The 17,638-nt window shown below is 49.3% G+C and overlaps 1 protein-coding gene and 1 non-coding gene across 2 annotated transcripts in view; one reads left to right on the plus strand and one right to left on the minus strand.

Moving 5' to 3' along the window:
* Positions 1-4,900: 4,900 nt before the first annotated feature.
* Positions 4,901-17,638, plus strand: part of GFPT2 (glutamine-fructose-6-phosphate transaminase 2) — a 44,539-nt gene continuing 31,801 nt past the window's right edge. Inside the window, exon 1 of the mRNA XM_069588951.1 lies at positions 4,901-5,010. Within this exon, the coding sequence (XP_069445052.1) occupies positions 5,004-5,010 (7 nt within the window). The 5' untranslated portion in view covers positions 4,901-5,003. The remainder of the gene's footprint in view (positions 5,011-17,638) is intronic.
* On the minus strand, positions 17,263-17,334 carry TRNAR-ACG (transfer RNA arginine (anticodon ACG)). The gene has a single exon. It is a non-coding gene; the product is annotated as a tRNA-Arg (tRNA).

The raw sequence follows: 17,638 nt of genomic DNA on the forward strand, positions 1-17,638 counted from the left end.
CCCCCTTACCCATGCCCTAGCCAAACTTCTGAGGCCTTCCGACCCCAGGCCCTTACTCTGTGGAAAGAGTCCTACCTCACTTTCCTTCCTGGCTCAAGGTTTCGGCTGTCCCTGAATCGTGGTCCCAGGTCAGTCTCTTAGACTCTCCCCATGGGCCTTTTGTATCCTACTCAGCAGTTCAGTTCAGTTGCTCAGTCACATCCGACTCTTTGCAACCACACGGACTGCAGCGCACCAAGCTTCCCTGTCCACCACCAATTCCCGAAGCCTACTCAAATCCACGTCCAGTGATTCGGTGATGCCATCCAACACCTCATCCTCTGTCATCCCCTTCTCCTCCTGATTTCAGTCTTTCCCAGCATCAGGGACTTTTCCAATGAGTCAGTACTTCTCACCAGGTGGCCAAAGTATTGGGGCTTCAGCTTCAGGAAGAGCCCTTCCAGTGAATATTTAAGACTGATTTCCTTTAGGACTGACTGGTTTGATCTCTTGCAGTCCAAGGGATTCTCAAGAGTCTTCTCCAGCACCACAGTTCAAAAGCATCAGTTCTTCGGCACTCAGCTTTCTTTATGGTCAAACTCTCACATTCATACATGACTACTGGAGAAACCATAGCTTTGACTAGATGGACCTTTATCGCCAAAGTAATGTCTCTGCTTTTTAATATGCTGTCTAGGTTGGTCATAGCTTTTCTTCCAAGGAGCAAGCATCTTTTAATTTCATGGCTGTAGTAACCATCTGTGGTGATTTTGGAACCCAAGAAAATAAATTCTGTCACTGTTTCCACATCTGTTTGCCATGAAGTGATGGGACTGGATGCCATGATCTTAGTTTTTTGAATGCTGGGTTTTAAGCCAGCTTTTTAACTCTCTCCTTCCCTGGTGGCTCAGAGGTTAAAGCGTCTGCCTGGAATTCAGGAGACCTGGGTTCGATCCCTCGGTCGGGAAGATTCCCTGGAGAAGGAAATGGCAACCCACTCCAGTACTCTTGCCTGGAGAATCCCATGGAGGGAGGAGCCTGGTAGGCTACAGTCCATGGGGTCACCAAGAGTCAGACATGACTGAGCGACTTCACTTTTCACCTTCATCAAGAGCCTGTTTAGCGAAGAAGTTCCTCTTTGCTTTCTACCATAAGGGTGGTGTCATCTGAATATCTGAGGTTATTGATATTTCTCCACCCCACTCACATCCCATCCGCATACCTCAACCTATCAGGAGGGAGGTGATGAAAGGTCAGTGGGTGGCTACCTGCCCCACCACCAGGTCTGATTTCATCTCTTGCTGCCCCTTGTTCTCCTCACCTCAAATCTGAGCTGAGGCTCAGCCAGCCCCGAGGCAGGGTACTCCATTTAAGTTATAACATCTGGGTTGTCTGACCCGCGCTCCCTGAACCCCATCTGCTGTGGAGACCACTCAAGGTCCCCCTAGAATCTCATGTCTTCCCCCAGATGGAGTGATGCCATGCAGGGTTCCCAGCTCCAAGCACATCCCTAGCTTCCTGGACATGACCCCGGAGGCCTGGGAAGCAGTATATTCCACAGCTCTGGGTCTCTGGGCAAAAGGAGCCAATATCAAGGTTTTCTTGGCATTTCTGCTCCCAGAAGGGTACAAAGAAATAAGGAGGAAGAGGTCATCACTCCAACCTGTCCAGAGGCCACAGCCCGGCTGGGACAGTTGGAGACTGGTGGAAAGGTCCTTGATGGAAGTCCCTGGGAGTGGGTGACAGCCCAGTCAGGACTTCTGCTGGAGTCAGAGAGTGGTTTTCATCATACTATGGACCCTGCAATCCTCTCTAGGCTCTGGCAGAAATGTCACAGCTGGGAAAACAGCTGAACAGGGCTGGTGGCCAGGAGATGGCAGATACCTTCCATGTCCCCCAGAACAGCCACAGGACTCAGATGAACTGTGTACAGGGTGCAAGAGAGCAGATCTTTGGGCTGTTTGGGAGAAATCAGATCAATGAGCAAATCACCTGACTTTAAAAGTTGACTTGAGTATGAAAAAAAGTGCAGGAAACGAAGCCCTGTCTGTGGTTGCTGTTTGCAATGTCAGTGTAAGCTCCCTGCTGGCCACAGGGGTCACTCCTCGAAAGAGCTAGCCATGGTGGTCAGCCTGGGCACTAGACAGCCAGCACTCACTGGGAGTAGGCTCAGGGCCCTGCTTCACCAGGCCCTGTGGGCTTCTGGCTCCAGCTACCCAGGCTCACCCTTCTGGAAGCACAAGGACAGGGCCAGGCTGGGGAAGGGATCTACAAAGTGTCTCATATCCTCCCTCCTGAGAGGGACCAAGTTGAGTCTCTTGATCCAGACCAGCCCCCTGGCTCCTGGCTTTGTGAGTTTGGTCAGATTGCTTAATTTCACCAAACCTTAGGGCCTCCTGAGCTGCCCCCACCCAGAAAGGTCCTGGACAAGGTGAGACCAGGAAGGGGCTCCAGTCAGCAAGAACTTATGTGCTAGGGCCACCAGCTACCTAATTGTTCCCCTGAACCTCCTCTGGATCCAAGTTCCAACAGGTTGAAGGAATTAGGATTAGACTTAGTTGCAAATGACAAAGTCACTTCAGAGTGCTTCAAGTGAGGCACAGGAATTTACTGAGCCCTGATATTAAGAAGCCTAAGGATAGATTGTGGCTTTCAGGCTGATATGAAACAGGGGGCTCCAAAAATATGTATCTTTCTCCATCCTAGGGATCTGCTTTGCTCTGGGTCCTTTGCTCTCAGAGAGCCTCTCCCCACTCAACCCTGAAGGTAACAAGAGGGTTCCTGGCATCACCAGTCTACCCTCTAGCCAGCTGGACAAGGGACAAGCTCATCTTTTCTGTTGACCTCCCTCATGTCCATAAGCAGATTGTCAAGGGCCCATTGATCCCTGAACCAACACCCAAGTTACCTACCAGTTATGTGGCCAGCCCCAGGCCACTGTCCTCCCAAAAGTCTCCCAGGGACTGGCCCCCAAAGCAGGGCATCACTGCGGATACCTCTACAGGGGTCCTAGCATTCATGCACTTCACCAGAGGGAACTGTGAATTCCTGGGAAGGATAGGGGACAGATGTGGACCCTGATAGGACCTCAGGGCTCCTGGTGTCTTGGTTCTAGCAGAGGGCCTAATAATATCACCCTATCCCCACCTCAGTTACAGAGGGTGGAGGTCAGTCTGGGGCAGAAGAGCCTCATCTCCCAATTCAAGTTCTAGCCCTCAGCCACAGGATCTTTGCACACATCAGTACCTCCCTACTTGAGTCTGTTGACTTCCTCTGGCAACTGCCCTGGCTCTATACTCACTTGTACCAGCTCCAGCCCCTGCCTAGTTCCAGGCAGCCTGGCACCCTCCACATCAGCCAGGTCTGGCCCCTCTCCCTATATCCTACCTGGAACTGCCCAGCTCTCTGTGACACTGGACTAAATGTCTGCCTCCCCACCACTTTGTAAGCACCAGGAGGGCCCAAGCTAGATCTATTTTTACTCACCTTTAGGTCCCTACTACTTGGACAGGCACGAAGCCAGCTGCTCAGGAAAGAGGGGAGGAGTGAGTAAAAGTGACAGTGCACTGTGAAGGGGGGAAAGCAAATGTGGCAGCTCCTGAAAACCACCTGTTTCCCAGCAGCTTTACTCAACCAACCCCCTCCTTACCGTTGCTCAGCCTCAGTTTTCTCAAAGGTCCAATGGGTACAATAAACGCTTCCTCCTGCCAGGGCCTGCAGAGTCTTGTGACGCTAGAGACAGATTACATCAGGAAAGCTGTTCTGGACAAGACGTAAAAAGCTTCGTTTTTTCCCCCCTCTAATACGGAGAAGGCAATGGCACCCCACTCCAGTACTCTTGCCTGGAAAATCCCATGAACGGAGGAGCCTGGTGGGCTGCAGTCCATGGGGTCGCTAAGAGTCGGACAGACTGAGTGACTTCACTTTCACTTTTCACTTTCATTCATTGGAGAAGGAAATGGCACCCCACTCCAGTGTTCTTGCCTGGAGAATCCCAGGGACAGGGGAGCCTGGTGGGCTGCCATCTATGGGGTCGCACAGAGTCAGGCACGACTGAAGCGACTTAGCAGCAGTAGCAGCAATACGACTGAAGAGTATCTGTTTAGAATTTCAGAATTTTTTTTTTAAAGTAAAATAAAAAATACCAGATGGCCTCAAAGTACGCAAATGTTGGGCCAGTTCTCATGACCTTCCTCGGGAGACCAAGCTAAAAGCGCGGAGGGGAGAGGAAGGGACCGCCAGGAACTCAGGCTTCGGTGACTCACTGCGGGGCCAGATTAGGGTTCCCGAGATTAGACCTGCCGAGCGCAGGCCAGCTGCGCCGAGACGTGGGCCTGCACACCTCTGGGACTGAGTGGCTTCCTGGGCTCCCCCAACTTTGCTCAATTCATGGGGAATCCCAGCCTCGGATTTCCGGCTCTGCAGTAAATCCCAGGTTCAAGTTCTGACAGCGCCCCCGCCGCCGGATTTTGGCAAAGTCCAATTCCATCTCTGAGCCTACCTGTGCGCTGAGAGGAGTCTAGCACGCAGAGGGACTCACACTCGAAACGCGGTTTATTATGCGGGACATAGGGCTCTGTGACTTACACTTGATTAAATGGCACCGCATTACATCTCCGGAGGTAGGTTTCATTGCTATGCCCATTCTACAGACGGGGAAACTGAAGCACAGAGCGACTGGGGCCCCTGCTCTAGGTGCCACTCACACTTACTCTGTGGATGAGTCTCGATCTGAACTCAGCAAGCTCGCCGCGACCACCAACCTGTTTCCTGCACGCACGTGTTACAGCCGGGAAGCCGCCCCTCGCCTGCGGCGTGCAGACTCTCGGGGGCCTGGTGCCCGCCGTTGTCACGACAACCGGCGGCCAATGGGGAGCGGACAGGCGGAAAGAGGCCCCGCCCCGCCCCCGCCCCTGGCGCCGGGCTCCGGGTATAAGGGCCGGAGGCCCGGGCGCGCTCCGGAGTGTCGGCGGTTAGCGGCGAGCGGAGGCCGGGATCCAGGAGGGGCACGAGGAGCAGCCGAGATGTGCGGTGAGTGCAGCGCCCATCGCCGCGGCGGCCGCGGGCTCCGGAGCCCCAGCCTCTCAGAGCCTGGGCCCGAGAGCCGGGTGCCTGGGACTGAAGGCGGCGCGAAGTGGGGGCGCCGACTGAGGAGGGGCTCTCGCGGGCTGGGCCTGCCGCCGAGTTGGTCGTCCCACTGCGGAGTGAAGCAGGGGGTCGCCTCACCCCAGTTTGCAGCCCACAGCGGGGAAGGAATTGGACCTGTCCTGGGCCCTCGAAACACAGAGGTGTGTTTCCTCTGCACCTCATGTCCAGTGAGGAAAGCGCCCCCAAGTCTCCCACAAAGGCGGCCAGACGCAAGCTAGCGTGCTCCCCGGGCTCGGGGTGCCCATCCCGCCTCTCCGTCTCCAGCAACTGAGGAGAGGCGACCACACCTGCTCCACCCCGGTGGTGTGGGGAGCGGCCCCTGGTGCGCTCGGGAAGGGCCTGTGCGTCCTCCTCGCGTCCCAGAGTGAACTTCTTGTCCCTAGAAGGGTGGATTCCGTACTGTCGCCCCTTTATTGCAAAAAGCGCTCGAGGAGGCGCTGGGAAGGAGCAACACCAACCGCCGAGCGTGGGGCGGAATTTGGGAGAAGAAGCCCTAGACTGGGAGAGGGCTGGGGCCTCCGCCTCTTGAGTACCGCGGTGACCCCTTAACGGTGGGGAGGGCGGCCGGCCCGGCGCGTGCATCAACGATCCCTTACTCTCTTTGCTGGGTCGCCTCCGTGCTGGGGACAGGGCTGAGAACTTCTGCTGGGACAAAAGGTCACTGTGCCTTTTTTTTTTTTTTTTTAATTGAGTGGGATTCAGTTACCCATTTCAGCCTCCTGTGGGTGGAGGACCTGTTGGAACGTTTGAAGCCATGAAAGGCCTCTGTCTGACTTTGCTGAGGGCTACTGGGGTGGAGTGTGCCAGCGGTGAGCTGTGGGCCAAAGTCTGTACAGGCCTTGTTTCTGAGGCCAGGCGCTCCTGTAAAAGTGAAAAAGGACCGACTGATGGAGGAGCAGGCAGCCGACTTTTGGGATGCAGCCTGCCCCAGGCCAAACAGACATCAATTTAAATTTCTTAACCCTCAGCAAAAATGTCAAGATTCCTGGGCATCATTGTTATTGTATATAATGGGCTGCCTGTAGGCCATTCCTGGGGAGAGAGAAAAGGCAAAGGTGGCAATTTTGCCAAAGGGCTTTGGGTTCCAAACTCTTCAGTGTGGCATTCAAGGCCCTTGGCCCCCTGGTGGTCTTAGAGGCAGACTGGTACACTGAGATCCTCCCACTGGGTCCGCCCCTCTAGCATGAGCAGCTTCCCTCCTTCTTCCTCTCAGATGCCCTTCTGCCCTTACAACCACCTTAACTTTCCATCCCAACTTTGGTTTGTAACTAACCCATCAGGGCTCCACACTGGTACACCCCACCCTCCAACCCTCAGTAAAGTCAAGTCTTGTGGAATTCCTGCATGGGGAAGTTGTTTCCTTTTCTTGTAGCCAAGAGAAAGTCTTAGCTGGGCGCTAATGTGTCTTTTACATATTTCTGATTCTTGCACAGAAGAAGCTGTCCTGGGCTCGGAGCTTACAACAATAGTGGGCAGGAATGGAACCCATTGGTTTGGTTTGTTAGCGTCTTTTTTGGATTATTGTGTGGTCTGTATATATATATATGGCAAGTGATACTGGTTTTCCTTTTTGTTTGTTTTCCTTTTGTAATGAACTTGTTTAAGTTTTGGAACTTTTGTCAAATTTATAGAAAAATATTCAAGAAATAATTGTGCATTTGATACCAGGCTAGTGCAAAAATTGTGAAGGTGCTCCTGGAATAAACCAGTTACCCTCTTCACTTTACATTTGGGGAAATTGAGGCCCAGGGAAATCTGTGCACATCTTTGAGCAGTTGTTTTCTCTGGACTGGCTGTGGCTCAACTGGGATCTGCCACCTCGAAGCCATCTCAGAGCTCGGATCTCTGGAGCTGTTTCTGCAGGGGTCAGCAGGAGTTGAACTAGAGGTCTTTCCTTATCAGTTGCCGATGACCAGGCTCACAGTGGCTCCTGATCCCCTTTCTCTTTGCGGCTTCTCCCACAGGAAGCTAGACCCAGCTGTAGTTGACCCTTCGCACACTATGCAGATGACCCTCCAAGTTTCAGTGAACTGAGAAGTTTAGCCTGGCAGCCCCATGCCAGACCAGCAGACAGACATCTTTCTGTTTGGTGCGGAAACAGAAACTTTATTTTTTTAATTACTGTACTTACCAAGCTACACAATAGGGAGATTTCACACAATTAGGTGGGATTTTGACTTCCCTGAAAAAATCCAAAGATGAGCAACTCTGGGTCCATGTTTCTGAATAGTTTACAGTGGCCCCTGGAATGACAGGTGCAGACTCCCTTGTTCTCCCATGCTGACTCAGCTGCCTCACTACCAGATGTTACCTAATGGCCCCCACGCAGTCTGAGCTTGGGACCCCAGCATAGTGGAGACAGGGACACTGACTTTCCCCAGAAGAGAGGGAGGGACCTGGGACAGTGCCACAGGCCTGATTTCAAGAATGAGCTCTGCAGAGAGAAGAGGGTGCTAGGCATACCAGACAGCGTATGCAAGGGCATGGTGGCATGCATGCGTGGGGATTTGACAGAAAGAATTGCATGTCCTGTCTGTGAATTCTTAAATCTTCCCTGTCCTTCATATATATGTCTGTGCTCAGTCATGTCCGACTCTTTGCAACTCCATGGACAGTAGCCCTCCAGGCTCCTCTGTCCATAGAATTTCCCAGGCAAGAGTACTAGAGTGGGTTGCCATTTCCTACTATAACCATATATGTTTAGTAACCTTTCTGTGGGCCATTATTCACCCTACTACAGTTGGATTCTTGCTTTCAGATGCTTTCCCTAAGAATAGTCCAGTATTGCCAGTCCCACATAGCCACAGATTGTCCAGATAGCCAGAAGCATATTGACCAGAGGGCTCCTGGTCCACACCCAACTCCTCTGGTCCCAGCACTCCACTCTCGACTAGAGCCACTGCAGTCAGAAGGTGAACATGGGCATCAGTTAAATATCCCTTCCTTCACTGGTATCATGCTACATACCCAGTTGGACCAAGTAGGTTTCTACTGTCTCTAAAAGTCAGTTCCCATGCCATATAAATAATGTGCATCTTGCTCTCCACTTACCTCTTTCTGCAAGACACAGGCATGATTTTATTCCCCAGAATCAAGACAGGCCAGGACACACACACACACTACACACACCGTCTGCACAGGGGTCTTTCAGGAGAGTTTGTCAGGTGCTTGTGGGGGTTTGCTTGCCTCTTGTCTTAGCTGAGGAAACAGCAAGTCAGGGAGATTACTTGACTCAGGAGAGCTCACCTTTCTGTCCCAAAGTTCTTTTGGCTCTCAGAACCCTGTCATATTTGACACTCCCTTCCTCCTTGTAACAGTCCAGTTCATGAATGGATACCTCAGAAGAGACTGGGCTTGAGTTGATAGAGCACAGACTCGGGGGTCAAGTTACCTAGCTTGTTGCCTCTCCAAGTCACAGGAATCTTGAGAAACAGAACCCCCTACCCAGTGCTGCTGCTGCTGCTAAGTCGCTTCAGTCATGTCCGACTCTGTGCGACCCCGTAGATGGCAGCCCACCAGGCTCCCCTGTCCCTGTGATTCTCTAGGCAAGAATACTGGAGTGGGTTGCCATTTCCTTCTCCAATGAATGAAAGTGAAAAGTGAAAGTGAAGTCACTCCTGCCAGGCTCCTCCGTCCATGGGATTTTCCAGGCAAAAGTACTGGAGCAGGGTGCCATTGCCTTCTCCGCCCTACCCAGTGATGTGCAGATAAATGTTAAACAGCTCCTTAGCTCTTTAGTTCATCAGTTTCTGTGGTAAGAATACTCTTACCATGGCTGATTTCAGGTAGGTCATCAAATATGAGGTCCCTGAGTTTAGCACTGAGTTTAGCACACAGTTGGTCCTTAGGAGCCAGTCTTAGCAGCTTCCGAACACCAGCGCCCCTGCTTGTGGGACTTCTTTGGCATTCTCATGTGGAGGGCTGCAGCGAGGCCAGCCGAGCAGGGGCTCTGCACAGGCTGCTACCCTCCTCCTCCTCCTCCTGCTCCTCCTCCTCTCCATCGTCATGCCATTTCCCGATCAGTCTTATTCATCAGGGGTTTCCCGAGGTCCGAGAAACCTTCTGGAGATTTTGTGATATAAGATTAGCAAACGGAGCTTTTAAAATTGAGTTTATTTTTATATTTAGCAAAAATTTGCTTATAAAGGAATGGGAACTTGAGGTTACAAACACTCTTGGGAGAAAGTTCTGAAGATACATTAGATACAAAGCCAAGTAATTTCATCCAGGCATCCGCCTCTTTAATTTTCAAAGGAAATATTTCACTGTAAAGAAAAGGAAAAAAAGAAAACAGTTTAGCCAAATATGGCAGTTTGAACTTCTTTCTTGAAAGTGTTTCAGTACAGTTTAGAGTGTCTGTGTGCTGCTTCCCCTTTGTTTTGGTGAAATGGTGAAATGTTATCGGCACAGGGACACCACGAGTTTCTTGTTAAAAAGAAAAATGCCTTGCTCACATTTACCATGGAACGCAGAGTATCCTGTTATTCCAGGGGTTCAAGTGCTGTAGTAACTTTAACCCTTGGAGCCCCGAGGAGGCCTGAAGTAGGGTAAGGCTGTCCCCAGAGGAGCCAACCCGCTCCTGACCCTGAGCCAGGCCTAGGGGCTCCTCTGCCTCTGCTTGAGGACCCAGCTGTGGGATCTTGTGCTTCCTTCAAACCTCCGTCTTTACTCACTCACTCACTCTCACTCTGCAGGGAAGCAGCAGAAATTGTCCTCCTGGCTTCATGAATAAAGTAGCCTCCCCTGGTCTGCATGAGGGAGGCCTGGACATCCAGAGAGGCCAAAGCCCCCTCTCGCAGCCCTTGCTCTTGGCCTGGTGGCCTCCATCCTGAGAGGCCTCACCTGGAAGAGTATACTCCTACCTCCCCTGGCATGCCACACACACATACACATCTGACACTCAAGCACAAACTCACACACAGGTACTCACACAATACACACCCAACACACATACCTGACCCTCAAACACACACATACTCTCTTACACACACACACAGGAATTCTATGAGGCAGAGATCTCACTGGCCGTGTCTTCCAATTTAGGACTCAGAATATTATCTAATCTCTACGAGGTTCATGGACTAAGGACATCAGATGCTTCAATTCTGAAAAGCATTATTGGTAGTAGTGGAAAGAGCAACCTCTGACTGGAGGGCGCCAGCCTTGCTGGGTGGTGACATAGCCCTAATGGAGTAAGCCCCTACCCTGTGTGAGGTACAGGTGGTATTCTGTCTGGGACTGCCCTCAATCATAGGGCAGTGCTTTTCATTGAGAAGCTGATCTTTGGAAAGATGGATACGTTTTCCAAAACTATAGCCACAGAATCAGAATATGGACCCCAATCCACCCTCTGTCAACTTAGACCTTCTTCCCTCATTGTCCAAGCCCCAAATGACCCCTCTTCCCATCTGGTACTCGTACACCCCAGGGGTGGTACGTTCCAGGAGTTCAGTGATCCTAGTTGTGGCTAGAAATCCAGAGACATTGCCCCTCCCTCTGGTCATTGTTATAATAACAAATTCACTTGAAGGTTTGAAGCACCCCTGCCTTCATGGATGGACCTCTGTGGGGCCTTTGGTCCTGAGTCCCTAGATAACCTCTCAAGCCATATTTGAAGGGAGCATTGGAATTCGCAGACCCCCAAGGTGGGCTGGGCCAGGGTGCCACAGTCCCTCTCCCAGGGCTTGCCTCTGTCTCGCCTCACATGTGCAGTCTCTTCTGGAGCCCCTCTGTGTTTATCTGTGTTTTTCTCCCTTTAGAACCTTTTCTCACTCTTCTCATCAGTTTTAAGAGTGGGACCCTGAAAACGCAAAAATGCTCAAATAGCCAAAGCAATCCTGAGAAAGAAGAATGGAAATGGAGGAATCAACCTGCCTGACTTCAGACTATACTACAAAGCTACAGTCATCAAGACAGTATGGTACTGGCACAAAGACAGAAATATAGATCAGTGGAACAAAATAGAAAGCCCAGAGATAAAACCACACACCTATGGACACCTTTTCTTTGACAAAGGAGTCTAAAATATACAATGGAGAAAAGACAATCTCTTTAACTAGTGGTGCTGGAAAAACTGGTCAACCGCTTGTAAAAGAATGAAACTAGAATGCTTTCTAACACCATACACAAAAATAAACTCAAAAATGGATTAAAGATCTAAATGTAAGACCAGAAACTATAAAACTCTTAGAGGAAAACATAGGCAGAACACTCTCTGACACAAATCACAGCAAGATCCTCTATGACCCACCTCCCAGAGTAATGGAAATAAAAGCAAAAAGAAACAGTTTGGACCTAATTAAACTTAAAGCTTTTGCACAATGAAGGAAACTATAAGCTAGGTGAAAAGACAGCCTCCAGAATGGGAGAAGATAATAGCAAATGAAGCAACTGACAAAGAATTAATCTCAAAAATATACAAGCAACTCCTGCAGCTCAATACTAGAAAAATGAACAACCCAATCAAAAAGTGGGCTAAAGAACTAAACAGACATTTCTCTGAAGACATACAGGTGGCTAATAAACACATGAAAAGATGCTCAACATCACTCATTATCAGAGAAATGCAAATCAAAACCACAATGAGGTACCATCTCACACCGGTCAGAATGGCTGCAATCCAAAAGTCTATAAACAGTAAATGCTGAAGAAGCTGTGGAGAAAAGGGAACCCTCTTACACTGTTGGTGGGAATGCAAACTAGTACAGCCACTATGGAGAACAGTATGGAGATTCCTTAAAATAACTGGAAATAGAACTGCCATATGACCCAGCAATCCCACTGCTGGGCATACACACCGAGGAAACCAGAATTGAAAGAGACACGTGTACCCCAAGGTTCATCGCAACACTGTTTACAATAGCCAGGACATGGAAGCAACCTAGGTGTCCATCAGAAGACAAATGGATAAGAAAGCTGTGGTACATATACACAATGGAGTATTACTCAGCTATAAAAATGAATACATTTGAGTCAGTTCTAATGAGGTGGATGAAACTGGAGCCTATTATGCAAGAGTGAAATAAGTCAGAAAGAGAAACACCAATACAGTATATTAACACGTATATGTATGGAATTTAGAAAGACAATAACAACAACCCTATATGCAAGACAGCAAAAGAGACACAGATGTAAAGAACAGATATTTGGACTCTGTGGGAGAAGGCGAGGTGGGATGATTTGAGAGAATAGCATTGAGACAAGTATATTACCATATGTAAGACAGATGACCAGTGCAAGTCTGATGCATGAAGCAAGGCACTCAAAGCTGGTGCTCTGAGGCCACCCAGAGGGATAGGGTGGGGAGGGAGGTGGGAGGGGGTTCAGGAAGGGGGGACACATGTGCACATGTGGCTGATTCATGTCGATGTATGGCAAAAACCATCGCAATGTTGTAAAGTAATTATCCTCCAATTAAACACGTCTTTTAAAAAGAAAAGACCCTGAAAAGCTGATGGAGGCTCTGGATGCCAGGGTGGCAGAGTGGGCACAGGATATACCCTGAGCTGCAGTGGTTGGGCCAAGGCAGCCTCTGCCCCAGGACTGGGCATTTTTCCGACCAAGTTGGAGGGATTTTGCCATCCTTCTTGGGCAAGAGAGGGAGGTATGTAGTGAGAATCAGCCTTGCTGTGGCTTACCTCTGCCCTGTGGGGAGGGGGCTGGATGGGAAGAGAAAGCTGGAGTCAGAAAAAGGAGTGTCCCATGGAGAGGTTGACCTCCTTAGGGTCAGGGGAGGATGTATCAGGATGGCCTGGACCCCACCGGGGAGTTCTGAGTGTGTCCATCAGCAGCCAGGTGGGCATCTCCCCATAGGCCAAATCCCATCTGCTAACTATTTCTCATCCCTTGGGGCAGGATTCTGAGACGGGTCTCATGCTAATTCAGGGGGCAGCAGTGTTGAGCCGCCTGCAGTCAGGGACACCTAGCTGTGAATTACTCAACTCTTTGGCCTTGGAGCCAGAAATGCCCTGTCTGTCCATGGGAGCCACAGCCTGAGCATAGGCATTGTGAGGTCTAGATAAAATGAGATTGACGCATGGGAAGGCTTCATAACTGATCGTAGGGATAGTTGTGATTAACTTTGCAGCCCCTTCTGGGATCCTTCCCCAGGACATGGCCCATTTATCTAGAAGGCTGTCCACTCCAGCCCTAGGATGCTCATCGTACATGGTAGCTGGGGGAGGGGGGTAATGCTGGGGCATATGTCTTTGTGCTTGAGTGTGTTGGGATTTCCACTGGAGCAGTGCCTTCCTGCCCTGGTGAAAGGAGCTAACACACAGGGACATCAGGCTCAGCACTACCTACCTCTCTGGCCTTTCTGTCCCCAGTGTTTACATGTTGGGGTTCTCACTGCTTGTGCATTGAGAGTGGCTGTATCCAGCCCAGCTCAAAGGTCACCTTCTCTAAGATCAACTCCCTAAACCTGTTTGTTTATTGATGCATTTATTCTTTCAAAAAAATAATTACTGAGCATCTAAAATGTACCAGGCTCTGCTCTGGGTTCTGGGCAATGAATAAACAATGGATAAGACACATAAACAAGACAGGTGTGGTCTCCATCCTCATGAAGGTTATAACCTGGAAGGGAGTCAGACAGAAGACAAGAAGGGAAGTGCTATATGGGAAATAAAGGGCTATGTGACTTTTTAAAAGTTGGGAGAGGGGACAGCCTGCAATAGGCCAGGTGAGTGACCTGTCAGCTGGCACCTGCAGGATGAATTGAAGCCACCTCTTCAGAGAGCCAGTCCAAGAGTCCTCTGCCCCTTTCCCACCTCTCAGCATCTGGCCTCTCTGCCTGCAAATCGGCTGAGCATGGGGGTGGTCCCTGTGTGCCACGCCCTCTCATGACTCGCCCTGCAAGGCCCCCTGGCTGGTCCGTCTCAGCAGCACCTAGCTCAGTGATGTGGCTCCTGTGGATCAGAGAAATGTGTACGGGATGATTTACATCTTAATCAAGTTGTCACCAGATCACACATCTGGTTTAACCGTCATTTCCCCAAGGAGAAAGCCAAAAACAAATAACAGTAAAATGGTACTATTTTCCTTGTGGTTTTATTTAATCATTTTTCAAGAGCTTCTTGTATGCCCTATGCATCCCTGCATTTGTGCCACATGCTCCCCAGGAGGAAGAGGCTCCTTGCCTGCTCCGTTTTCACAGACATAGACACTACTATGCAGCAGACACTGGTCCTGTTGCTTTACAAAGACTCCTGTGAATTCTCTCAACAACCCTGGGAAGTAGGTGCTGCCATCACCATGCTCCCCTGGGAGCTCAGTGACTTGCTCCAGGCCACACAGACACAACAAGGGGTGGGCTGGGATTTGAAATCAATATTTGGCAAAGGCGGCAGGTGGTAGCTGCTACCTTCTGTGCTTCTCACTGTCACAGACTAGTGAGCAGGCGAAAGAGGAGTCACTCAGGTGGGGTGACCCGAAGGCGGTCTTTTTTCATATGAGACTGGCTGTAAGACAGTGCTTTCTCCCTTGCTGAGGCTACTGTTCCTCCAGGTGAGCAGAGCTGGGGAGCTACAGTGAGGCTGAACTGGGCTAGATGACAATCCTGTACCCACCGCTCTCAATATATATAGCAGCACATAGTAAAATACTATATGCAGGCACACGGCAAAGTATCCTGACTGTACAAAAAGGACATATGCAGTGGAAAAGAAGTGTCTGCCTTGTATCCAACATCCTCATCAGGGGCCACCACTGCTCCCTGGGTCTCCCAGAAATATTCTACTTGTCTTCCTGCCCCAGCTTAGAGAGTTTACACATACTCTGCAGGCCACTTTTTCGCTTGACACATCTTGGAGGTGTGGCTTGTTTTCCAAGAGAACACACAGCTTTACCTTATGCTCTATGTAGGGCTGCCTGCCTGTGGCCCTGCAGTGGCCGTGTGTGGCTGCACCATCACTTACTTGCGCCCTGCCAGGCCTCAGGCTGTCCCCAGTCTTCAGCTACCACAAACAGCACTGAGTAATGATCTTCATACGTGCACACTTGAATCTCAGCACAGATATCTGCTTAGATACATTCCTAGAAGTGCAGAAGCTTGATCGCCAGATGTGTACATTTTAATTTGAGAGATTGCAAATTGCCTTCCAAGAGAGTGCACAAATTTAAATTATTATTGTCAAAAACTGATTGATCTTAACTGATTTCATAGGTAAAAAATGGATTCTCTCTGCAGCTCTTATTGCTGATGGAAGGGATTCCAGAAGGGAAATCTGACATGAATAGCAGGCAAGATTCCTAAGAAAGCAGCTTTGTATTCTATTTCATTATTTTTTTAAAAATAAGAGCCTCTTGGAGGTGCTGGTTTATTTGCTCTCATCTGGTCACATGCAGGGAAAGTGCAGCCAAGAGCAGAGGAGAGAAACAGTGCTTAAAAGAACTTACTGAACACATGTTGGTATGCTAGAGATTTCATGTTAAAAGTTAGATTTATGCCTTCTTGTGCAAAGACCTTGAAAACCACTTCTTGGCAACCCCTCTCACCACAGTAATCAACCAAACAGTGTCTGAGTGGCTGCCAAGCCTCCCAACTGGGTGTGGACACAGCTGGTGCTCCTGAGGGCCGGGACCCTTTAGCCGTTCCAGCTTGTTCCAGCCCATCAGGGACTGTGGAGCAGCTGTCAAGGCAGCCACAAGCAAGGAGGCTGTTGCAGATCTCAGAGCCAGAGATGTATATGTGCCTGACATGAGTTCAGAAGTGAAGTGTGACCCAGAGGAAGGGGAATCACAGGGGGGAATTGGAGAGCAGAGCCATACAGCACTCTTTAGGAAGAATATTTTGGATTTAAAAGAACTGGCCTGTGGATGGGCCTTTGTGTCATTAGCAGTGGCTGTTAGCTCTGTTTTGTGAGGTGCAGGTATAATTCTAGAACAATTCCCAAGGTGCCAGGAAAGTTTTGCAGTTTAAAAGATACAAAAATGGTTTAGTGAGTTGCTCCATCTCTCATATGCTCTTTACATTGATTGGAATTTCACCATATCCCTCCAGGGAACTTCCTGCCTTTTTTTTTTCCAGAAAAGTTAATATTATGAAAAGTTTTACCTAATCATAGATTTTGGTGATGGCTACACAACTCTGTGAATATACTTAAAAACCACTGTATTATACGCTATTTCAAGTGTATAATATTATGGTATGTGACTTATGAGAAATGCTGGGCTGGATGAGGTACAAGCTGGAATCAAGATAGGTGGGAGAAACATCAACATCCTCCAGTAGGTAGATGATACCACTCTAGTGGCAGAAAGTGGAGAGGCGCTAAAGAGCCTCTTGATGAAGGTGAAGGAGCGTGAAAGAGCTGGCTTAAGGCTAAATCTTTAAAAAAAACTTAGATCACGGCATCCACTCCCATTACTGCATGGTAAATAGAAGGGGAAAAGTGGAAGTCGTGACAGGTTTCCTCTGCTTGGGCTCCAAAATCATGAATTGTGACTGCAGCCATGAAATCAGAAGATGATTGCTTCTTGGCAGGAAAGCGATGACAAACCTAGGCAATGTGTTGAAAAGCAGAGACATTACTCTACTGGTAAAAGTCCGTATAGTCAAGGCTATGGTCTTCCCAGTGGTCAGGTACAGTTGTGAGAACTGGACCATAAAGAAGGCAGAAGGCCAAAGAATTGACGCCTTTAACTGGTGCTGGAGGAGACTGCTGAAAGTCCCTTGGACAGCAAGGAGATCAAATCAGTCGATCTTAAGGGAGATCAATCCTGAATATTCACTGGAATGACTGATACGGAAGCTCTAGTATTTTGGTCATCTGATGCGAACAGACAGCTCATTGGAAAAGTCCCTGATGCTGGGAAAGATTGAGAGCAGAAGGAAGATAAATGGCTGGATGGCATCACCGGTGCAATGAACATGAACTTGGTCAAACTCCGGGAGATGGTGAGGGACAGGGAGGCCTCGTATGCTGCAGTCCATGGGGTCGCAAAGAGTCAGACATGACTGGGCAGCTGAACAACAACAACATATGACTTGTATCCCAACCGTGGTGGTTTAGTTGCTCAGTCGTGTCCAACTCTATGCAACCCTGTGGACTGTAGCCTGCCAGGCTCCTCTGTCCATGGGGTTTCCCAGGCAAGAATACTGGAGTTGGTTGTCATTTTCTTCTCCAGGGGATCTTCCCAAACCAGGGATTGAACCTGGGTCTCCTGCATCGTAGGCAGGTTCTTTACCAACTGAGACATCAGGGAAGCCCCTGTATCGTAACAGAGCTGTTAAAAATTTGCATTAAAAAGTAACTGTCTTTTTTTTTTATATTTAAGCAAGTTGACAAAAATACATCTTCTGGCCAGACGTGTTTAGGTTTGAAGTGTAGGATAAATTGTGAGCTCTTGAAGCACAGATGCTTAGCTGGGGAAGTGCTTCTCACCTGACCTAGAAGACAAAAATAACTGACTACCAAAATTATCCTTGGCCATTTTTAAAAGGAAATGTTTGTAACTGCTCAGAAAGCACACTGCGCATGTTTTAAAATATAAATTCTGCATCTTAATA

Source organism: Ovis canadensis, chromosome 5, assembly GCF_042477335.2.
Source record: "Ovis canadensis isolate MfBH-ARS-UI-01 breed Bighorn chromosome 5, ARS-UI_OviCan_v2, whole genome shotgun sequence".
NCBI lineage: Eukaryota > Metazoa > Chordata > Mammalia > Artiodactyla > Bovidae > Ovis > Ovis canadensis.